The following is a 25,568-nucleotide window of genomic DNA, read 5'->3' on the forward strand; positions in this document are numbered from 1 at the left end:
TCCCCTTAGGTACGGTTTTATAACATTATTGGCACATGTAAACAATATGAATTAATTAATGAACGGTACGTATATGGCAGCCTTTAAAATGATGGCCGGACAGTCAAGGACAATGCACTAGTAGTCATTACAGTAACGTTATTAACCGATTGTAGACTGTGGAATCCCCTTCTTCCCTCCTCTGATCGAACCCTTTTTCTTGATTTACTCATAGCTCAGCCTGTAGATAAGTGCGCTAGCTTTGAAACCAGTTCTTGACTATTAGCGTGGGTTCGAATCCCAGTGCGGCGTGGAATATATTTTCAAGAGACCAGGCAAGGCAAAAATTGAATTTTAAAAGACCTCTAGGGTTACATGAATTATGTAAATTACAACAGCATTCAAAAACAAAGAACATTAAAAGAGACAACACTTCTGAATTAAAACAAAAAACATAGATAAATCGAAATGACCTAATATAATAAACACGGTGCAGATGCTTCCGAGTGTCCGGACATCCCTGTGTTAGCGCATGTGCACGTTAAAGATTCTGAACTCTGTGCAAAAGTCTCCGGACTTGAGAAACAAGAATACACGCAGGTAGGGGAAAACGTTGGGTAGTGTGAATCAGTCACTACACGCTATTTTTTGAGGAGATTCCCGAAGGACAATAGATATTCCCAAAACCAATAGAGTTAAGCTCTGTTATTACTGTCTAATTGTTCCCCAGAGGATATTTCTTGTTGACTTCATTAGGCGAGTGTGCGGTGCAATTCTGTCTAAATTTAGAGATATTGTTTTTTCAGCAAAGGTATTTTTTCTCAAGAGAGCTATTGCTTCGTTATTTGTTGATTGACTGAGAAACTCTTTTCGTCTCACTCACTTCTTCAATAGTTGATTGAGGAACTCTTTTCGTCTCATGTCTTCTTTTCCTTTTCCGATCGTTCCGATTGAAGGAAAATGGAATGCGCGTGTAACTTTTTCGGTTGCTGTTGTTCGTCGTCTTCTTCGCGTTCTTGTTCTTGTTATTCTTGTTGTTCTTGTTGTTCTTGTTGTTGTTCTTGTTCTTGTTGTTCTTGTTGTTCTTGTTCTTGTTGTTCTTGTTCTTGTTGTTCTTGTTGTTCTTGTTCTTGTTCTTGTTGTTCTTGTTCTTGTTGTTCTTGTTGTTCTTGTTATATCATGTTGTTTTCTATTCTAAGCTAGAACAAGCTTTTTATCTCGTTGTTTGATGTGCAATGTCTGTCCAAAGGGGAAAATTAGCTTTGTTTGGAGTTCTAGCGTTGACTTATTTGCAGCCTATTATTAGAGTACTCGTGAATTATGCTCGTTGTGTTGGGATGTATTTGAGGGATAGGGTGGGACGGAGGTAAGGTAAGTATAGAAGTGTTTATACTCTTTAACTTTCCACCGTTTGCTTTGACCGTGACAGAAATTAAGACACCTGCATCTGACATTGCAATTTCAATCTGGAGATAAATGCTGTTTTCACGACTTTGTTGTGGTGCATGCAGCTAGCAATATACAACTGTTTCTTTGCATGAATGTTTTGTTTTTGTCTTTTTTTGTCGTGTTTTTTTCATTTAGTCAAGTCAATCCTTAGAAACTGTTTCCATTATTTTAATAAATGTCTTTGATGACGTAATATCCGGCCTTTTTTGAGAGTTGAGGCGGCAATGTCAAACTCTCATCTTTCGATCAAATTGATTGAAATTATGGTCGAGCAATCTTCGAGGAAGCCCAGACTATGTGATCGCATGTCAGCTTTGAGGCTTACAAATTAATTAATGGTCCTTACAAATCTGAACATTCTAATAATTATCAAAAATTTAACTAATCGATTCTAAAATGATTTCATTGTATATACTTTATCATTTTCTGATTCCAAAAACATATCGATATATGATGTTATGATCAAAAACAATCCCAGAGAAAAGCGCTTTCTTGTGAAGCGCAATCGCTACTGCGCTATACTGGCTTGTCAGTGTCCGGGCGTTTTTCACGTGAAAGTAATAGCGATTTCCTTGCCGCGGGGAATCGACGAAGCTATATTGTCTCGGTGAAAAAAATGCAGTGCGTTCAATTTCATTCTGTGAGTTCGACAGATGGCCTGAATGTAGTAATTTCGTTTTACGCGATTTAATTCTGGGTTTGTTTGTTTTTTCGGTTGTTGTAGTGGGTGGTTTTTTTTTGGGGGGGGTGTGGTTTATTTTTGTTTTCGTTTTTTTGGTGTGCTTTTGTTTGGGGAGGGGGGGGTAGAAGGGGGTGGACGTTTTGCTGTCTTACTGTACCTACAAAATTAAATAAAGCGTTTAAATCATTAAGCAGCCGTTAAGTATATTGTCACTAAAACGTGTGGTTCTTGATTTAGTGGACAAGACTTCGCAGAACGTCTATAAGTGAGAATTTGATGTGGAAATAATTCAACAATCTTTCGATCCCACTTGACACGATGCTATTGGAAACTAATTGCCTTATTGACCGAAAATACAGTTTCATGGAAACATCCCACACATATGTGAATATTGCATTCTGTACGGTCCATATATAGCATAAATCATGCACACATAAGCGATGAACATGTTTATTTATTGTCTGTCATAGCTGACGTACACATTGTTTTCGGGGGAAACTTTGAGGCTTCAGGTTTAGATCCATCTCAAACCAGGGTGATTTGTGTGTGAGAAAACTTATGTTTTCGAATATCAGAATGTATGTGTGTATGTGTGTGTGTGTGTGTGTGTGTGTGTGTGTGTGTGTGTGTGTGTGTGTGTGTGTGTGTGTGTGTGTGTGTGTGTGTGTGTGTGTGTGTGCGACTGTCAGTCTGTCTGTTTTTTGGGGTTTTTTTGGGGGGTGGGAGGGTGGTGGTTTTATTATTTGTTTACTTTTCTCTTCTTTTTCTTTGTCATATGTTTGTCTGCAGACATGTTGTTGTCTTTATCTCGACTTTTCCGGTTCATTTCTCAGATGATAAATGCTGCAGAAACGAATGCAATTTCACCAGAACTTTCTGGCAAATGTTATTAACATTAACATTTATGTATGACACCCAATAAAATAACATCATGTCCTATACTGGCGCTTGTGTTGTTATAGGAAATACAAATTATGTTCAGACCATGGCCGGCCTTAAGCAGAAAATATATGAATTGTTTATGCTAAAACTATGAACGTTTGGTAGAATAACACCCGCGCACATAAATTGATACCGCCTAAAACAAAAGCATGTATAGACAGAGACACGTTTTGTTTGTTTAGAGCTGTTTACTTGCTTGGTTATTAAATAGACAAGTAGAAAGACTCGCATGGGCTGGTTACTTGAAAGATCTGCGTATTTAACACACACACACACACACACACACACACACACACACACACACACACACACACACACACACAGACACACACACACACACACAGACACACACACACACTCACACACACACTCACACACACACACACACACACACACACACACACACACACACACACACACGAACACTCCCTTTGAAGATACAGTGCGACAATAATGAAATATAATAAATAAAACTGTCACATATCATTTTAGGTTTGTGATGTTTACCTCAGGCATCACACTATATAGTATTATTTCTTAATTCTTCTTCTTCTTCTTTGTTCATGGGCTTAGGCTCCCACGTTCACTCATGTTTTTAGCACGAGTGAATTTTTACGTGTATGACCGTTTTTACCCCACCATTCAGGCAGCATACGCCGATTTCGGGGGAGGCATGCTGGGTATTTTCGTGTTTCTATAACCCACCGAATTGAACTCTGACATGGATTACATGATCTTTTCCGTGCGCACTTGGACTTGTGCTTGCGTGTACACACGAAGGGGGTTAAGTCACTAGCAGGTCTGCATATAAGTTGACCTGGGAGATCGGAAAAATCTCCACTCCTAACCCACCAGGCGGCAGCGACCGGGATTCGAACTCACGACCTCCCGATTAGGAGGCCGACGTCTTACCACCACGCCACTGCGCCCGTCATTTCTTAATTCTATGATGCTTACTGTTTGTGTTGAGACATAGTCAAGTAGCTGAGTCGTGTCCGTCAGGAGCAAGGATGACGCTAGAGGAAATGTCATGCGGTCTGAATGATATTAACACATGCGCGAGTGATGCTTGAGTTTAATTTCTTCGGTAAATTTACCGACAGGATCATAAATGTTTCGACAATGTTTCAAAGTGAAAACGTGAAACGTGAAAAAACAAATATTTGACGACCGGTACAACAACAATAATGCTAGGTTATTAAAACGTTTAATGTATGACAAAACAAAACGTTACATTAACAGTACCTCGACCCAGTGGTCGTTTAAGTAGATATAAAGACAAACACTAATGATTCCTACAGGGAAATTTTCTAACAAAAATGTCGACAAAAAACGATTTTAAGATGCTGGCGACGCAAACATGGCAACAAACATGACAAACAAATATGACAGTAAAGTGTTGGGGGATTAAAAAGACGTTACGACTGATACCACCAAACCACATCCTCGCACATAAATGACGGATTTGTAACCAAATGACGGCTATATAAATCACTTGAAAGAATTTTGCGACTTGACAGCAATAAAGTGTTGTAATTCTTATCTCCTTATGTCTGTTATTGTGGGATACATCGTCAGGTTAGAGCGTACTTGTAATAAAAATGTGTCACATTTGCCCCATTGATCTTAGGGTGCGGTATGTGGGCAGAAGTCGCCATTGTTACAGAAATTCGCTCACTGTTGTGGACTAAAGAACAGAAGCCGAAACAGTTGGTTGCTACATTGAACGATATCTTGCCACACTTAACAATAGGTTTGAAGTAGGTGGATATATGTCAATGTTCGCCTCGACACTGACGTCACGGGTGTGGGAACAATAAATTCGTAATCGTTACGCACAGCTTCTTAAGTACAAACTGCGAGTTGCTTCATTGTCAGATATTTGTGTGAATTGCATTTGTGATACTGATGCCGCTGTGATTTTCTGGTTTGGAGGTGCAGTATGAAAAATCTGTTTTTGGTGCTTTAATTTCATGTATTTCAAGGTTTCTCGTCTTAGTTATCTTCTTAGTTTGGTGACGACATCTCTGGCATTATCTTGAAGAAATTGCCGGGGTGAACTTATCTTTCTGTGTTTTATTAGAGTGCGTGATTGATTAGCTTCGCAAACTCTAGGAATGTATTCTCGCTTGTAAAATTGAATTGAAAAGGGAGATGAGTTTTGCGTTCAATTAAACTGTTCTACGTCTATATATCTATTATCTGTTCCCTGTCGTTTGCTCGCAGATCGAGTCTGTTTGAAGTGCGGGTAAGTTTTGAAGTCACTCTTTCCGAGGATACACACACTGATAGGGTTCCATTTGAAATGTTTCTGTTATCATTGTTGATTGACGCCCGACCAAAACCTTGAAGCTCGACGGTGTGAAGGCGTCAATCCACGACAATAAACAACAGTGTTATTGTAATCCAATATTTCACTAAACTTCTTTTTGCTCTCATGTGATTGCATCAATGCCAACATGATTTTTTCAGTTCATATGCTCCTTTCAGTTCGGTGTTATGCGGACTCTCTGTCTTTACTACTTGTTTATGACTCTTCAGGCTAACAGAAGCTAGTTGGACGTGAAACAATGCGCCTCGCCGGTAGGTGTCTAATGAGCAGATATGTCCGGTATTCACCGGAATATGTGATGTTCGAAAATAACTCTGTTAAGTGTTTATAATAATAATAATAACGGGCATTTATAAAGCGCCTTATCAGAAGTTCAAAGCGCGTGACAACAATACATGTATACAAAAATCATACAATCACTGTCAGATTCAAACAACACATCATGCACATCTCACATCCCCAGACTCTATACTAAGGAACTATCCGTAATGTTGTTGGAACAAGTGAGTTTTCAAATTGGACTTAAAAGATGAAATGGATGGAGAGTGACGTAATTGAAAGGGGAGTGAATTCCATAACTGAGGTCCATAATACGAAAACGTGCGGAAGCCATGAGCCTTGCGTTTAAAGCGACCTTGACGGAGAAGTTGAGCATCATCAGAAGAACGAAGGGTGCGAGAGGGAGACCAGTTCAGAAAGATATGCAGGTGCCGATTCAGAGATGATATTGTAGCAGAAGCAGGCAGCTTTATACCTAATACGTTCAGATACAGGAAGCCAGTGAAGTTCTTTCATGAGAGGAGTGCAGGGTTGTCGATGCTGTGCTCTGAAAATGAGACGTGCAGCAGAGTGTTGTACTTTTTGCAAGGGTTGGAGAGTGGAGTCAGGGCAGGCTATGAGAAGGGAGTTGCAGTAATCTAATCTGGACAGAATGAAGGATGTAACGAGAGTTTTAGTGGCATCAACAGTGAGAAATTTTCTTATGGAACCTATTCTTCTGATCTCAAAGTAACATGTCTGACAGACTTTTTTGATGTGTTGTTTCATTGAGAGGTGGGAGTTGTGGAAGAGTTTCTTTCCCTAATTGTTTCCACAGAAACACTGAGGCAAGCCTGCAATGCCACGTGTAGCTTGCCTCAGTGTTTCTATGAAAAAAAGGGGAAAAAAACCAAAGGAAAGCAACTTCCACAGCCCATACAAACCCGACAGTGTTATTTCCCGAAGTTTCCTCCGAAAGCGGCGTATGGCTGCCTTAATGGCGGAGTAAAAACGGTCATACACGTAAAATTCCACTCGTGCAAAAACACGAGTGTACGTGGGAGTTTCAGCCCACGAACGCAGAAGAAGAAGATTTCCCGAAGTCGTTTACAGAACACCGGTAATCTGACCGGTCACAGAATCTGTTTCATTCTAAACCCAACTTGTTTGAATAACAATAAAATGTGATTCTGATTTTCATTTGGATGCAGAAATACCTGTTTCGCAATTACGAGGCGGAAAAAAAAGGCAGAGAGTTTCATTTTGTTGCCGTTTGAAATTTGTATTCAATTTTTATTTGTTTAGAAACCTTTCGTTCACTGACACTTTTGGTGCTAACGACTTGGTTGCGTTTTCAAAAGGTCCATATAACATTCGGAACACAATCATGGTCAGAAGCATTTAGTGACCAGATTACTTTTGCGAGTTCTCCTATTTCTCTGGAGACTGAAACCAAGACGGCTTGCATCCTCCCATATCACCTCAAAATTAACTGCATTATCCCCGGGTAAAGAGACTGCATAGCTTGTATCATAGAGGAAATGCAGCCTGAATCGGTACGTCCTCAAAGAAAGCCAGGCCCAATTCAACGGAAACGCGTGCATGGTCGAGCAAAATTAGGCAAGGGAGGCCGTAACTGTTACATGAAAAGACACGTTCATTTACACATTTTCCTTGAAGTTTTTTCAGATTACCATCCTCCTTTGGGCAAAGCTAACTGATGGCATTCTCAACCACAGTGGAAAGTACCCTGCATGTATACCATTGTCTTGCGGCAGTACAGTTGTCTAGCCTCTGCATGGAGCAGTACAGTTGTCTAGCCTGTACATGGAGCAGTACAGTTGTCTAGCCTGTACATGGAGCAGTACAGTTGTCTAGCCTGTACATGGAGCAGTACAGTTGTCTAGCCTGTACATGGAGCAGTACAGTTGTCTAGCCTGTACATGGAGCAGTACAGTTGTCTAGCCTGTACATGGAGCAGTACAGTTGTCTAGCCTGTACATGGAGCAGTACAGTTGTTTAGCCTGTACATGGAGCAGTACAGTTGTCTAGCCTGTACATGGAGCAGTACAGTTGTTTAGCCTGTACATGGAGCAGTACAGTTGTCTAGCCTGTACATGGAGTTTACAAGTAGATACATTTCTTTGCCCGTACTCTTGTCACAAAATTTACTCGAATTACCCCCCCGGTTCCGAAATGTCATTATTTTTTTTTAAATTCTGCTTCCTTGTGTTTCAGATCAGACGTGTGATCTGAGCGGCGCATGCGCGTGGCCATGGAAGAACCCGCACTTCCGCTCGGCGTCGCGGACTACAGCAAGTATTCCAGCACTGACACTCTGCTGACCTCCGTGACCTCTGACAACGGCTCCCCCTTCCGGCAGACCATGAAGCTGGACAAAGACCAACAGTACTCCCTCAGTCAGCGACTGCGCAGGCGCAAAGATGTCCTGCAGCAGCGGAAGTGCATTGTGGATATCAGCTTTGCGCTGGGAATTGCAGGTGAAGACTCGACGTTAATTATTGAAAAAAAATAAAGAGGGAATGAGCGTGAAACAAAACATGCCCAATAATGAAGAGAAAAACAGACTTCAAACTTGAAGAGAAAGAAAGAAGAAAGAAAAGAAGGACAGGAAAGAAAGTCAAGACGGGAAAAAAGTAAGAAAGGAAATGAAGAAGGGAAGCAGGAAAGAAAAAAGAAAAAAGAAAATATATATATAATATATATATGTATATGTATCGTGTATGTGTGTAAACGGATGCGATCAGAAGACAGTGGATTTTACGTGAGCGTACAGAGAGCCTAAGCCACTATAATTACAGTTCGATAATGAACGATCTTGATAGAGCGATGTTGTCAAAGATGTTAAAGTAATGAACTCTAAACGAACTGCACCATCCTCTTCTGACAGTAAACGTCTAATCGGTCTGCCTCTTAGTGCTCTGTGTGTAACCTGACCGTCATTCATCATCTCTACTGATTTAATTCGCAGGCATCAGCAAGTCATTAGCACAGCGAGCTCCCTTCATCGCATTTTATTCAATAAATCGTGTTACGATCACGGCCTTGTACCCCGAGACGTCACTTGAATGCATTGCCCCCAGATCGTAATTGAAAATACTATTCTTCTTTTGCAAGCCGTTGAGTGCATCGTATGAGATGGACACAGGGTTTTACATGCATTATGAAAATGAATAGCTTTTGCATAGTAGGCCGAGAAAACATCAAAAATGTTTCGATTCAACGCTGTGCTTATTTTTCATTTAATAATTTGTATTAAGTCAATCTAAAAACAGGGTTTTTTTGGGACCATAATTTATACTGTTATTCTACAGACATTGAAGCAAATGCACACCAAATTTTAACACAAACAGTTCTGTTTCAATAATGTTGTGCTCAATTGACTTGAAGAGTAAAATGGTGTATTTTTATGGTTCACAACGTAGCTCCTAGCCTTAAGATCGATGCTGAATCGGTCTAGCATGACCCCTTGGTTCTCGAGACAAAATTCAAAAATAAACAAACAAACAAATACTACGGGCATTCTTCATTTGGGACATAATCCAAAACTCTACACCCTGACTGCTCTCTGTGCGGAGCAGGAATTATTTGCTGAATTAATTTCACAGAATGATATGGGTGTCACTCATGGAATTAAATCAGCAAAAATGTGCTACAGTGCATTGGGACAAGTCAGACTGTTGGTTTTCGGTATGTGTTCAATGGACGATGTTTGGTAATAACTCTGTCGGGTTTGTTTAGGTTGTAAAAGAGTGGATTAATACTCTTGCTTTTATTCAGTCAAATTTTCCCACGTGTCATTGTAGGCCAGTCACTAGCAAGGGGTGTGTTTGATACACGTGGACAAGGAGCACGTGTATAAATATTGCCTCACTCAAAGCAAGAGCATTTACTCTTTCACAACCCATACAAACCCGATGCGACTTCTGTTTTGTGTGAGGGCCCCCAAGGGGGGGGGGGGGGGGGTATCATCACGATCACGGGAAGGGACATTTTAGCTTTCACGATCACAGTTACCTTGATTTTTGTTTTCACGATCACAAACACCTTGACGAATAGAGGATCATAGAGTGATACAGCTGTGAAAAAATGTACGTTGAAAATAAAATGCTTTGCAATAATGCCCATCACGATCACGAAAACAAATCACGATCACGATCACGAGACTTGATTTTTTTGTCATCACGGATCACGGGCAAAGTCCCATCACGATCACAGAAATGGAAATTTCGGCAATCACGGTCACAGAAAGGTCAAAAAACGCCAATCACGATCAGGATTGTAAACCCTTTGGGGTCCTCTTGTGTGTGGCGCACGTTATATTATGTCAAAGCAGCACCGCCCTGATATGGCCCTTCGTGGTCGGCTGGGCGTTAAGCAAACAAACAAAAAATACAAACCCGACAGATCTATTTCCGGAGTGCGTCTATTCAATGGAAGCTCTTAATCCATTTGAAAGCTTGGATAGTTGTGTGACAGTGAACATGATCTTGAATGGAGAAAGAACGGTACATGTACCGTCCAAATGCCGTTTTACACATTCCTGCCCATACCAGAATAGGGCGTGGTATCCAAGTCTGAACTGCGCGTATGTAGTAGATATACGAACGAAACGACGAAAATGGATTTTAAGTCATAAAGAGAAGTAGCAAAAGAGAAACCGCAAGTGACCAGCAAATTCCCCATAAAGACCCCTCAATTTTACGACCGATATTTCTGGACATGTTCTTGGGCGTTAGTGGGAGGTTTATCAATGTATATAATCATAAGCATGAGTTGATTTTGCCTATCTGCTTTACACAGGAATCATCTTTGTAGTCCTGGACACAGAGTTGCGGTTTGGATTGGTCATCGGCGATGATTCAGCCGTCTCTCTGCTGCTCAAAATCTTGACCTCCGTGTCCACTGCCTGTCTCCTCTTCGCCATTGTGGCCTATCACGTGACTGGTCTCCGGCTTCACATGGCCAGTGCTGGTTTTCAGGTATAGTCATATAGAAATGTCTACATATACAAAGTAGTATACATGTACTTAAATGAGGGATATTTCGTTGTGATTTTCTGGGGGTTTGGTTGGTAGGCAAAATGTTGTGTTTTGTTAAAAAGGTTTTGTTGTTTTGAAGTTTGTTTAGTAGTTCCGCCGTCAAATATGACACCGCGCACACACACACACACACACACACACACACACACACACACACACACACACACGCACGCACGTCAAATTGTGGCAATTTAAGACTTCTTAAAGGAACATTTTTATCTTGTAAACACACACACACAGACACACACAGACACACACAGACACACACACACACACACACACACACACACACACACACACACACACACACACACACACACACACACATAAATTTGATCCAGCTGTTACTGTTTCAGGGAATCATTAAGGTTTGTGTCCGAGGTAACGCAAAAAGCATTGTGACTTGCAACACTTTGCCTGCTCAGATCGCTTCATTTTTTTTCTCAAAATGCTCTGATTGCTATATGCCTTATTTTAAAACCTCACTAGTTCGCACGGTAATATTGGTTCTCTCTGTCGTATAGCTGCTTTACAACTCATTTTCCTAAAATACATATTTGACTTAAACTTAGCTACTTTTTCTTTCTGAAGACTGAATTTGCTGCACACTCTTACTCACCTCTTGATACAGGTTTTCGTTCGTGCTGCAAGGGCAGCGTTTTATAGGGCAAAAAAAAAAAATAATAGGTGTGGTTACGGTAACATAGCCAAACAAAATAGGGTAGGAAGGTAGGCAATCACTTTTTTTTTAAACTTTTTTTCTAATGTGTACAAATTAAACCTACTTGACAGGGAAATAAGTGTGCGACTCGGGCGCTTTCGCTTTCATTGCGTTTTCTGCACTCGTTTTCTTGTTTTTTGTTGTGTTTTTTTGACAAATGTAATAAAAAGTTATAGGGTCGGCCCCTAAAAATAGGGTAGGTCGGGTTACCGTAACCACACCTATTTTTTTTAGGCCTAGATGTATGGCAATCCGAATGGTGCAAAAGTCCCTTTTAGCTCTTGATGTCTAAATAACACATTATTTAGCTAAATAACGCGTTATTTAGCTAAACAATGCTTTATTTAGCTATATCATGCATTATTTAGCTAAATAATGCATTGTTTAAATTAAACAATGCATTATTTACAGATACAGAAAAAAGAGAGCCCAGAGCACTAAATAATGCATTGTTTAGCATAAATAAGAGATTGTGTTTGTAAATAACTCATTATTTATAAATAATTACGCGTTTTCTCTAAACAATATATTATATGTAAATAAAGTGTTATTTAAATAAATAAAATATTATTTAGATAAATAAAATAGTATTTATCAAATCAAAATATTATTTAGATAAATAAAATATTATATGTAAATAAAATATTATTTATCTAAATAAAATATTATTTATCTAAATAAAATATTATTTAGATAAATAATTTATTATTTAGATAAATAATTTATTATTTAGATAAATAATTTATTATTTAGATAAATAATTTATTATTTACTGTTTTTGCCTTGAAATAGTATTATTACACTAAATAATGCTTTATATAGCTATATAATAGGTTTCCGCTATATAATTCATGATTTGGTAAATAATACATTATATACCGTAAATAAAATATTATATACCGTAAACAATTCATTGTTTAGCGCATCGCGAAGCCGTTTTTTCTCTTGTTGTTTTTTTCCACGTGTTTCCGTGGATCCACGAGAGCTCTGTTGATTCTCAAACTGACCAATCAGACAACTAGCATCTGTACACTAATTAAAGTCCCATTGTTGAGTGTGACGAAAACTCGTGGTGACGATTTTAAAACATGTTGGGTCACGCATGGTCCAATCTTACATGGTCCAATCTTACATGGTCCAACCTTACATGGTCCAACCTTACATGGTCCAATCTTACATGGTCCCATCTTACATGGTCCAACCTTACATGGTTCAACCTTACATGGTCCAATCTTACATGGTCCAATCTTGCATGGTCCAATCTTACATGGTCCAACCTTGCATGGTCCAATCTTACATGGTCCAACCTTACATGGTCCAATCGTGCATGGTCCAACCTTACATGGTCCAATCTTACATGGTCCAACCTTACATGGTCCAATCTTACATGGTCCATATATATTATTGGACCATGTAAGATTGGACCATGCAAGGTTGGACCATGTAAGGTTGGACCATGTAAGATTGGACCATGTAAGGTTGGACCATGTAAGGTTGGACCATGTAAGATTGGACCATGCAAGGTTGGACCATGCAAGATTGGACCATGCAAGATTGGACCATGTAAGATTGGACCATGTAAGGTTGGACCATGTAAGGTTGGACCATGTAAGATTGGACCATGTAAGGTTGGACCATGTAAGGTTGGACCATGTAAGGTTGGACCATGTAAGATTGGACCATGCAAGGTTGGACCATGCAAGGTTGGACCATGTAAGATTGGACCATGCAAGATTGGACCATGTAAGATTGGACCATGTAAGGTTGAACCATGTAAGGTTGGACCATGTAAGATTGGACCATGTAAGATTGGACCATGTAAGGTTGGACCATGTAAGGTTGGACCATGTAAGATTGGACCATGTAAGGTTGGACCATGTAAGGTTGGACCATGCAAGGTTGGACCATGTAAGGTTGGACCATGCAAGATTGGACCATGCAAGATTGGACCATGTAAGATTGGACCATGTAAGGTTGGACCATGTAAGGTTGGACCATGTAAGATTGGACCATGTAAGGTTGGACCATGTAAGGTTGGACCATGTAAGGTTGGACCATGTAAGATTGGACCATGTAAGATTGGACCATGCAAGGTTGGACCATGTAAGGTTGGACCATGTAAGATTGGACCATGTAAGGTTGGACCATGTAAGGTTGGACCATGTAAGGTTGGACCATGTAAGATTGGACCATGCAAGGTTGGACCATGCAAGGTTGGACCATGTAAGATTGGACCATGCAAGATTGGACCATGTAAGATTGGACCATGTAAGGTTGAACCATGTAAGGTTGGACCATGTAAGATTGGACCATGTAAGATTGGACCATGTAAGGTTGGACCATGTAAGGTTGGACCATGTAAGATTGGACTATGTAAGGTTGGACCATGTAAGGTTGGACCATGCAAGGTTGGACCATGTAAGGTTGGACCATGCAAGATTGGACCATGCAAGATTGGACCATGTAAGATTGGACCATGTAAGGTTGGACCATGTAAGGTTGGACCATGTAAGATTGGACCATGTAAGGTTGGACCATGTAAGGTTGGACCATGTAAGGTTGGACCATGTAAGATTGGACCATGTAAGATTGGACCATGTAAGGTTGGACCATGTAAGGTTGGACCATGTAAGATTGGACTATGTAAGGTTGGACCATGTAAGGTTGCACCATGCAAGGTTGGACCATGTAAGGTTGGACCATGCAAGGTTGGACCATGCAAGGTTGGACCATGTAAGATTGGACCATGTAAGGTTGGACCATGTAAGGTTGGACCATGTAAGATTGGACCATGTAAGGTTGGACCATGTAAGGTTGGACCATGTAAGGTTGGACCATGTAAGATTGGACCATGTAAGATTGGACCATGCAAGATTGGACCATGTAAGGTTGGACCATGTAAGATTGGACCATGTAAGGTTGGACCATGTAAGGTTGGACCATGTAAGGTTGGACCATGTAAGATTGGACCATGTAAGATTGGACCATGCAAGGTTGGACCATGTAAGATTGGACCATGCAAGATTGGACCATGTAAGATTGGACCATGTAAGGTTGGACCATGTAAGGTTGGACCATGTAAGATTGGACCATGTAAGGTTGGACCATGTAAGGTTGGACCATGTAAGGTTGGACCATGTAAGATTGGACCATGCAAGGTTGGACCATGTAAGGTTGGACCATGTAAGATTGGACCATGTAAGGTTGGACCATGTAAGGTTGGACCATGTAAGGTTGGACCATGTAAGATTGGACCATGCAAGGTTGGACCATGCAAGGTTGGACCATGTAAGATTGGACCATGCAAGATTGGACCATGTAAGGTTGGACCATGTAAGGTTGGACCATGTAAGGTTGGACCATGTAAGATTGGACCATGCAAGGTTGGACCATGCAAGATTGGTCCATGCAAGATTGGACCATGTAAGATTGGACCATGTAAGGTTGGACCATGTAAGGTTGGACCATGTAAGATTGGACCATGTAAGGTTGGACCATGTAAGGTTGGACCATGTAAGATTGGACCATGCAAGGTTGGACCATGCAAGGTTGGACCATGTAAGATTGGACCATGCAAGATTGGACCATGTAAGATTGGACCATGTAAGGTTGAACCATGTAAGGTTGGACCATGTAAGATTGGACCATGTAAGATTGGACCATGTAAGGTTGGACCATGTAAGGTTGGACCATGTAAGATTGGACCATGTAAGGTTGGACCATGCAAGATTGGACCATGCAAGATTGGACCATGTAAGATTGGACCATGTAAGGTTGGACCATGTAAGGTTGGACCATGTAAGATTGGACCATGTAAGGTTGGACCATGTAAGGTTGGACCATGTAAGGTTGGACCATGTAAGATTGGACCATGTAAGATTGGACCATGCAAGATTGGACCATGTAAGATTGGACCATGTAAGGTTGAACCATGTAAGGTTGGACCATGTAAGATTGGACCATGTAAGGTTGGACCATGTAAGGTTGGACCATGTAAGATTGGACCATGTAAGGTTGGACCATGTAAGGTTGGACCATGTAAGGTTGGACCATGTAAGATTGGACCATGTAAGATTGGACCATGCGTGACCCAACATGTTTTAAAATCGTCACCACGAGTTTTCGTCACACTCAACAATGGGACTTTAATTAGTGTACAGATGCTAGTTGTCTGATTGGTCAGTTTGAGAATCAACAGAGCTCTCGTGGATCCACGGAAACACGTGGAAAAAAACAACAAGAGAAAAAACGGCTTCGCGATGCGCTAAACAATGAATTGTTTACGGTATATAATATTTTATTTACGGTATATAATGTATTATTTACCAAATCATGAATTATATAGCGGAAACCTATTATATAGCTATATAAAGCATTATTTAGTGTAATAATACTATTTCAAGGCAAAAACAGTAAATAATAAATTATTTATCTAAATAATAAATTATTTATCTAAATAATAAATTATTTATCTAAATAATAAATTATTTATCTAAATAATATTTTATTTAGATAAATAATATTTTATTTAGATAAATAATATTTTATTTACATATAATATTTTATTTATCTAAATAATATTTTATTTAGATAAATAATATTTTATTTATCTAAATAATATTTTATTTATTTAAATAACACTTTATTTACATATAATATATTGTTTAGAGAAAACGCGTAATTATTTATAAATAATGAGTTATTTACAAACACAATCTCTTATTTATGCTAAACAATGCATTATTTAGTGCTCTGGGCTCTCTTTTTTCTGTATCTGTAAATAATGCATGATATAGCTAAATAAAGCATTGTTTAGCTAAATAACGCGTTATTTAGCTAAATAATGTGTTATTTAGACATCAAGAGCTAAAAGGGACTTTTGCACCATTCGGATTGCCATATAGATGCACACTTTTTTAAATGAGTAAACTGCATGCTAGAAAATTACACGAACGTATTCAGTTATGAATATCCTATATTTCTTTTCGAATTCTGTTAGTCGTTCATGGAGAAGGTAATGCATACGTTTTTCCCTTATTGGATTTTTGATTTGGGGTTTTGGTTTGTTTTTGGTTGTTGTTGTTGTTATTTTGCAAAAACGTTGCATGTACATGGGAGGGTTTAATTTTGTATTTTGTGTTATCCTCGTATGATTCATATATGTGTATGAAATCATTTTGGGAATGAGTTGGGATTTTTTGTTTTTTGTTTTTGATTCAATTTGTTCTTCTTTAACCCTTTTCTCTTCCTTTTTCGCGTTCTTTTCTTTTCACTTCTTCTTCTTTACAAGTGAAGAAGTAGAGTCGACTCCTTGCGATATTTAATACCATGAAGATACCTTTTCTCCCATGAACGATCATGTAAACCACCACAGATCTGTCCAGGTGTTTTGCATGCTAAAAGAACACCCGTCCACTAAGACATACATGTTTATACCAAAAGCCAGCAGCCTCACTTCTTTCTCGCAAGTTCGAATTCAGGCCGGGACGGACACGGGTCAACTTTATGGGCAGACCCAGAGACGGAAGCCATGTCCCACCTCCGTGTCACCACGATGGCACGTAAAAGACCTCGGTCATTTTGCCATACGTGCAGATGGCTGATACCACCTAAACACGCATACACTTGTGTATCTCGTCAAAAGCCTTGAGGGCGTAAAACTCGAATCATATAACCCATATCTTATCCTTGAGAGGCGAAATATTTAGCCTGAAGGACATAAAGCATTCTTTCTTTTCTTCTTGTGCGTACTGAAATACGTTCCTTGTTGTTGCTGAACTTTGGTGTTAGTAACGAACTTAATTAAGCAAACGCACACAGTTATCTGCAGAGACAGCAGGCTCGCTTTATAGATTTTGGGCGTGTTTCCAACGGGATGTTGCTCTTCTGCCATATTTGAGCCTGGACAAATCTATGGTGATTTTACACGATGGTTGGCAAAAAAAAGACGGTTATTAAAATATTCTTCGCATTCCGAGGGCACTTGGGAATCTTTCGGCTTATCAATTTCCTCAGCTTCGATTTCCATGTCACTTATACTGTACGTTCTTGTAACATGTCATTCCATTGATGTCAACGAGGCTCCCAGATGCTGATATTACCATATGTCTGGCAACAGTAGTTATACACTCCTTAGAAGACAACTCAGGAAAGTCTTTGATTAAGGCAGAGAAGTTCTTCTTTTCTGATAGATACAGTATTTGGTTAGTCGAAGTAGACTTTATTGGCCCTGCTTTAAATCAATAACAAAAGGAAAAAAATGTTGTTTAATCTCAAATATTATATGAATTGGCAATGATTAAGCGTATCAATACCCCCCGCGGGTTAAGGGGAAGAATTTACCCGATGCTCCCCAGCATGTCGTAAGAGGCGACTAACGGATTCTGTTTCTCCTGTTACCCTTGTTAAGTGTTTCTTGTATAGAATATAGTCAATTTTTGTAAAGATGTTAGTCAAGCAGTATGTAAGAAATGTTAAGTCCTTTGTACTGGAAACTTGCATTCTCCCAGTAAGGTAATATATTGTACTACGTTGCAAGCCCCTGGAGCAAATTTTTGATTAGTGATTTTGTGAACAAGAAACAATTGACAAGTGGCTCTATCCCATCTCCCCCCTTTCCCCGTCACGATATAACCTTTGTGGTTGAAAACGACGTTTAACACCAAATAAAGAAAGAAAGAAAGAAAGCGTATCAATGCTTGTTTTTCATACCAAAAAGAGTAACAATAGGTGAAAACGTTAGTAAATGTGCATGTGCTACAAGCTAACCCCCACCCCCACTTTCCACCAACTACAACACCAACAACACAATAATTATTTGCCTCTTAAAGTATTCTTTTTTACCGCCTGTTTTTGATTTGTTACCCTCTTTCTGAAGTTTGTTTTTGAACATGGAGTTCACAAACAAGAAAAGTTAGTTAGTTGAAAGTTTTGATCATGATAAAGGAAACACGAAACGTTTATCAGTGCGTCGATATTTGAAGTGTACGAACATGCTCACAAATATTAGTGAGAACAGATAATGAACTGAGCTTTTTTAGCATTATCTCTCTCTCTCTCTCTCTCTCTCTCTCTCTCTCTCTCTCTCTCTCTCTCTCTCTCTCTCTCTCTCTCTCTCTCTCTCTCTCTCTCTCTCTCTTATTTATATCCGGTTACAAATGTATACTATGTAAATCCGTTTCTTATTTCCTTGTTTCTTTTAATTGATAGACAATTATAGTCTCGTACTGTAGTCGTTTTTTACGGCCTTGAACTGTACGTATGGCTGTTCTTTTTTACATTTAGTCAAGTTTTGACTAAATGTTTTAACATAGAGGGGGAATCGAGACGAGGGTCGTGGTGTATGTGTGTGTGTGTGTGTGTGTGTGTCTGTCTGTCTGTCTGTGCGTGTGTGTGTGTAGAGCGATTCAGACCAAACTACTGGACCGATCTTTATGAAATTTGACATGAGAGTTCCTGGGAATGATATCCCCGGACGTTTTTTTCTTGTTTTCGATAAATACTTTTCATGACGTCATATCCGGCTTTTTGTAAAAGTTGAGGCGGCACTGTCACACCCTCAGTTTTCCATTAAATTGATTGAAACTTTGGCAAAGCAATTTTCGACAAAGGCCGGGGTTTGATATTGCATTTCCGCTTGGTGGCTTAAAAACTAATGAGTGAGTTTGGTCATTAAAAATCGGAAACTTGTAATTAAAATTATTTTTTTTATTAAACGATCCAAAAACAATTTCATTTTATTCTTCGTCATTTTCTGATTCCAAAAACATATACATATGTTATATTTGGATTAAAAACAAGCTCTGAAAATTAAAAATATAAAAATTATGATCAAAATTAAATTTCCGAAATCGATTTAAAAACAATTTCATCTTATTCCTTGTCGGTTCCTGATTCCAAAAACATATAGATATATGTTTGAATAAAAAACACGCTCAGAAAGTTAAAACGAAGAGAGGTACAGAAAAGCGTGCTATGCAGCACAGCGAAACCACTACCGCGCTAAACAGGCTCGTCAGTTTCACTCCGTTTTGCACAAGCGGCGGAATACGGTCATTGTAAAAAAAAATGCAGTGCGTTCAGTTTCATTCTGTGAGTTCCACAGCTTGACTAAATGTAGTAATTTCGCCTTACGCGATTTGTTTATGGATGTGCTTTTGATAAGGGAACTATTAGTGAGTGTATTTGTAATTAGTGTACTTTTAGTGAGTGTACGTATGGTATATCTTCGCATTGCTGACTGTTTAGGTTTTTATCTTACTGATTCTGGTTCAATACAGTTCATTTTCCTTCATTTTTCAGTGCATTTATCAGATTTGTATTTTACTGAGTCTGGTTCAATACAGTTCATTTTCCTTCTTTTTTCAGTGCATTTCTCCACACTTCTCTGATAACTTAAATAGAGTACAGTAGATTGAATACTTCCGCTGATTCAATTTTCAGAAGTACTCAGTTTTTCTGCCTAGATGTGATTCACTTAGCAGCAGGACACAGCTAGTCGTTTAGCTTGTTCAATCCTCAGCAGTAAAGACAAACGAGAGAGCGCCAGCGGAAAAGGCATAATTATGTATGATAAAGATGTACTCCTTTGGGACGTAAAACTATGCACACACTCTGTAGTAATTGAATGCTTGATTTATGTCACGATCGTTTACCTTCCTATAACCGCTGGCTTGGTTTTTGTGTGTAGATAAACCGCATTCTGTTTTCCTCTCTGTATTTCTCTTTCTTTCCCAATCTCTCTTTCTACCCCCCACCCCTCTCTCTTTGCCCCCCCCCCCCCCTCTCTCCTTTCCTTCCTTCCTCTCTCTCTCTCTCTCTCTCTCTCTCTCTCTCTCTCTCTCTCTCTCTCTCTCTCTCTCTCTCTCTCTCTCTCATGCAGTGCTTGCGTTGCATGTTTTATAAGGAGCAGGACACGCCCAATACAATAGTAGAGTCAGTGACCTTTGGTATTCAGTTCAATGATGCCTGCTTCTTTTGCGAGTAGCAGCGATCAACCGAGTTCAGCTTGGGTATCTTCTAAGACGAATATACATAGGCAAAAATGATGTTTGGAAATTACATTCTGCGTTGTTACGTTAGAGCTAAACTCCATTTAATCGTAGTTCTGTTCTGTTTCGTAATGTTGAAATCTTTCATATAATACCTTGCTCGCTTTGTATTTCTGTAGGCAAACATGTTATAATGAGATTCGTGACTTCAATAATTAGTCAAATAACACAATACTTACTGTCGCTGTGGTTTTGTTTGTTTGTTTGTTTGTTAATTTGTTTCTCTGTGAATGAGTAAGTGAGTGTGTGTGTGTGTATGTGTGTGTGTGTGTGTGTGTGTGTGTGCGTGCGTGCGTGTGTGCGTGCGTGCGTGCGTGCGTTAGTGTGTGAGTGCGTGTGTGTGCGCAAGCGCGCGTGCGTGTGTGTGTGTCCGTTTGTGTGTGTGTGTATGTGTGTGTGTGTGTTTAACCTCAGCATTACATTTTAACCAAAATGGACAAACCCGAAGTGTTTATTGCAGTTAATATTTGCCGAAAGAATAAGGTAGAGCAAGGCAACTAACCATAACAGTGGCGAAACGTTTTAAACTTGAACCGCTGTGAAACATTTTATTCGGACACGAAAGCGCTCTACATGTATACGACGACGTGTGCAACATGTCCCCTGATTTGTTTCTTAAATCTTATTGTAGCGCTCTGCCTCATGTGACAAAAATCTTCTTTGTTAAGACCTGGTTTTCTCAGATTGTTGGAGGTCTTCAAGGGATGTTCCACAGGGCAATGAAACCCCCTTTTAAGACCTGGTTTTCTCAGATTGTTGGAGGTCTTCAAAAGATGTTCCACAGGGCAATGAAACCCCCTTTTAAGACCTGGTTTTCTCAGATTGTTGGAGGTCTTCAAGGGATGTTCCACAGGGCAATGAAACCCGCTTTTAAGGCCTGGTTTTCTCAGATTGTTGGAGGTCTTCAAGGGATGTTCCACAGGGCAATGAAACCCCCTTTTAAGACCTGGTTTTCTCAGATTGTTGGAGGTCTTCAAGGGATGTTCCACAGGGCAATGAAACCCGCTTTTAAGGCCTGGTTTTCTCAGATTGTTGGAGGTCTTCAAGGGATGTTCCACAGGGCAATGAAACCCCCTTTTAAGACCTCCAGTTTAATTAAGACCTTCCCCCCTTTTACGACCTTGTTGTTTCAGATTTTTGCTTCAGAACCTTTGTAAATGTACCACCATTTTAAGACTCCCTCCTTTTTCCTGAGGTGTGAAAAGAGGGCTTCCATTGTATTAACCGCCTTGAGGGAAAGATCTAATCATGCGTGTGTTTGTCCACTGTTGCAGGACTGGCGTCTGGCAATGACCATCACTAAGTGGTGCAAGCTGCTCTTTGAACTGATGGTGTGTTCCTTCCACCCTCTGCCCTTCCCCACCTTCTCTCTACCCACCGTCATCGTCAGGGATGGTTCTGATGGCAAACAGGTAAAAAAAAAAAAGACATGAGAATTACATGTGTAAAACACTTGGCTTAGATGTGTAAAACACTAGGAATATATTATGTTGGCTTAAGTGTGTTGTACACTATGGATATATCTTGACGTGCATGAGTACATTCAATACATTCAAAAACAGCACACTTTTTTTTTAATCTTTCCAAACTGGTCACAATACTCAGGCCTTCCTAAATTGAGCCCGAAGTTGACTTCAAGAAGTCTTCGCGATGTCTTTTTACCGAAAATGCAGTGCCGTAGCTTCGTGCAGTAAGCTTCGTGAAGTAGACCTCTCGAAGTCGACTTTGCCAAACTAATATCAGGCTTTATTCATTCGTACATTCTCTTCCCTGCCAGATCCTAGAGGAGGCCGAGCTGCCCCTCAACGCCGTGCTGACTATCCTGATGTTCATAAGACTATACCTGGTGGGTCGTCTGGTGGTGGTGCACAGCAAGCTCTTCCTCGACACCTCGGTGCAGAGTCTAGGGGCCCTCTCCAGAGTCAAGATCAACGCCCAGTTCGTCTTCAGGGCGCTCATGTCCACCTCACCCATGGTGGTGCTCAGTTCCTGGATGTTCGTCACCTTCATCATCAACAGCTGGAACTTGAGGGTCTGTGAGGTGAGGAAGAAGCCGTTCTTTGAAGTTTGTTTTTCCGTTTATGACTTATAAAGTCGTGATCGTCTTCGACAACAGCTAGAACCTAACAATGTAACAGTTAGAACCTAACAATGTAACAACTAGAACCTAACAATGCAACAGTTAGAACCTAACAATGTAACAACTAGAACCTAACAATGCAACAGTTAGAACCTAACAATGTAACAACTAGAACCTAACAATGTAACAGTTAGAACCTAACAATGTAACAACTAGAACCTAAAAATGCAACAGTTAGAACCTAACAATGTAACAACTAGAACCTAACAATGTAACAACTAGAACCTAACAATGTAACAGTTAGAAGCTAACAATGTAACAGCTAGAACCTAACAATGTAACAGTTAGAACCTAACAATGCAACAGTTAGAACCTAACAATGTAACAACTAGAACCTAACAATGTAACAGTTAGAACCTAACAATGTAACAGTTAGAACCTAACAATGTAACAGTTATAACCTAACAATGTAACAACTAGAAGCTAACAATGCAACAGGTGATCCTTTCCCTGGAGACCCGAGACCAGGGGCCGGTTTCATGGGGCAGCTACACAGTTGGTAGACTGCAGTTGAAATGCAGTTATCCGGCGAATTCGGTAATCATACATTTCAATGGCTTTTCTTCATTTTTTTTCTAGGTATACACAGACCCAGAATCTCACTACACCTTGTTCGGACAGTCCATGTGGCTGACGGCCGTGACCTTTCTGACAGTGGGTTACGGTGACCTTGTGCCAAGGTCATACTGTGCCCGGGTCATCTCCAGTTTTACCGGTCTGATGGGGGTGGGAAGCATGGCTCTCTCCGTCGCCGTCCTCGCCAAGAAGCTCGAGCAATCCAGAGCAGAAAGGTAAGGAAAGGTGTTGGGATTTGAGTGATGGGTGTTTGTGGTTGTGTTACAAGAGAGCCGGAGTGGCACAGTGGTAAGAGCGTTTGCCTCTCACTCTTGAGGTCGTGGGTTCGATCCCCATCCATGGTGGATACAAATATCCGATTTTTCCGAGCGCTCTCGTCTACCCAGTTGGAAATGGGTATCTCACCCTATTGAGGGCCGGGAAAAGGCAGCGAGGGAGAGGATGGGCACCGCCCTCATAAAGCTGGCCCGAGAGTAGTTGAGATCTCTAACACCGCCCTCATAAAGCTGGCCCGAGAGAAGTTGAGATCTATAACACCGCCCTCATAAAGCTGGCCCGAGAGTAGTTGAGATCTCTAACATCTCGCTCCCCTACCACCAAAACACGGTCATGGGACTGCCTTTACCTTTACCTTTTAACAAGTGCTCGTGCTTGTGGACATTCCCGGCGGTAGTAATGTGTGAGTTTTGGTAAGTACAGTTGAACCTTCCGAAGCGAACACCTCTCCATAATGACCGCCTTCCTACAACGTCCACCCCAAAGGCTCCCGGACGTGCTTTTTCCATTATACTTCACCTTTCCATAGCGACCACCTGGGTTTTTTTGCGACCACTTTTTATCGGTCCTTTGGTTGGGCGTTATAGACATGCTCGACTGTCTCTCATTACCCTGGGTCGGGCCGCTATTTTCTCCCCCCATTCCTAACCTAGGTGGTGGGTTCAAGTGCTAGTCTTTCGGATGAGACGAAAAACCGAGGTCCCGTGTACATTACATTGGGGTGTGCACGTTAAAGATCCCACGATTGACAAAAGGGTCTTTCCTGGCAAAATTGTATAGACATATATAAAAAAAATGTCCACCAAATACCCGTGTGACTTGGAATAATAGGCCGTGAAAAGTATATACTCGCCTAACACGCTTGAGATTTACTGGCCGATGTGAATGCGTGATATATTGTGTAAAAAATTCCATCTCACACGGCATATTGTAAACGCCATGAGCCTCCCCTCTGGGAGGGTATGTGCGTAGAAATACTCACTAATAAATATCAGTGATGTGGCAGTTGTGGTGTTTGCTGTGGTTCTTCGTTCTGCTTCTTTGTTATTTACTAAAAGGTTGATTAAACCTCTCAAGATAGACATTGTTCGTTTTCAATTAGGTCTTGTTTACAGTTCGTGCGGAATAAAATTCTTTAATACGTTGGGGTTTTTTGTACACACAACATGCTGAAATTAAATACGGACATGTTCGTATGGAGTAAACAGAAGCGTCATAAAAGCAGAGAGAATTATAAAGGATGAAATAAGGTTCAGTCTCCGTCTATGTCTATGTCCACATGTTTTTCATATTTGTCTGGCCAATCTTCCGTCTATGCGACTGTCTGTGTCGATGTTTTCGTTCATCTGACTATTCAGAGCGTGGGCGAGCGTGCGCTTGTTTTCCAATTCAGCATGATTGCCATTTAGCATTAGATCGAATTCATTTCCTGTTATTTCGACCAGTCCTTCTCGTGAAAAGGAGAGTAGGGGGGGGGGGGGTTGGAGAGAAGGAGATACGAATATGAGAGAACAAGAACGCTGGAAAATATCAAGGTGGAGAAATGACCATGATGAAAAATGGAAAGATGAGACAAAAACAAAATCTTCCATCGACGCTTCTTTGGCTTCTTGAATTTATTATGGTTTCCACCCAGCCATTGGCATTTCTCTGGGACAGTGCGCATGCGCAATAAGGAAGAATGGGAAATCAAAACTCCCAGCATTGCAGAAAATAGACTCGTTTTAATTACATATCTCTCAAATTGTCTCCGAATTTGAATCTTCGATGGTTTTTACGTAATCTTTGACTTTTTTTAAGGACAGGGCACATGACGCGTACTAAAAAAAAGTAATTATAAACAACCCCAAATTGCTTAGCATTTCCGAAAAAAAGAAACAACCTGTATAATTCTTTTGTACATTTTTCTCCAAAGCTGAAATTGTGATGATAATTTTCACGAAGTCTGTGGCTTTTTTCTGGAGCAGTGGAAATGTGTGCTAAACTGACAAGCCTGGAAAACGTCCAAAACACTAAGCGTTGCAGAAACAAATGCAGGATAAATTCATCTCTCGAGCATCCTCCATGGTTTACATTGCAGAAAATAGGCGAGCAGCTACA

At 40.2% G+C, this 25,568-nt stretch overlaps 1 protein-coding gene across 1 annotated transcript in view; it reads left to right on the forward strand.

Moving 5' to 3' along the window:
• Window positions 1-25,568, forward strand: part of LOC138968309 (small conductance calcium-activated potassium channel protein 3-like) — a 32,314-nt gene that overhangs the window by 1,712 nt on the left and 5,034 nt on the right. The window contains exons 2-7 of the mRNA XM_070340871.1: window positions 7,881-8,143; window positions 10,467-10,645; window positions 16,426-16,440; window positions 21,751-21,888; window positions 22,254-22,517; window positions 23,196-23,407. Of these exons, the coding sequence (XP_070196972.1) occupies window positions 7,906-8,143; window positions 10,467-10,645; window positions 16,426-16,440; window positions 21,751-21,888; window positions 22,254-22,517; window positions 23,196-23,407 (1,046 nt within the window). The 5' untranslated portion in view covers window positions 7,881-7,905. The remainder of the gene's footprint in view (window positions 1-7,880; window positions 8,144-10,466; window positions 10,646-16,425; window positions 16,441-21,750; window positions 21,889-22,253; window positions 22,518-23,195; window positions 23,408-25,568) is intronic.

Source organism: Littorina saxatilis, linkage group LG1, assembly GCF_037325665.1.
Source record: "Littorina saxatilis isolate snail1 linkage group LG1, US_GU_Lsax_2.0, whole genome shotgun sequence".
In the NCBI taxonomy this organism is placed as follows: Eukaryota; Metazoa; Mollusca; class Gastropoda; order Littorinimorpha; family Littorinidae; genus Littorina; species Littorina saxatilis.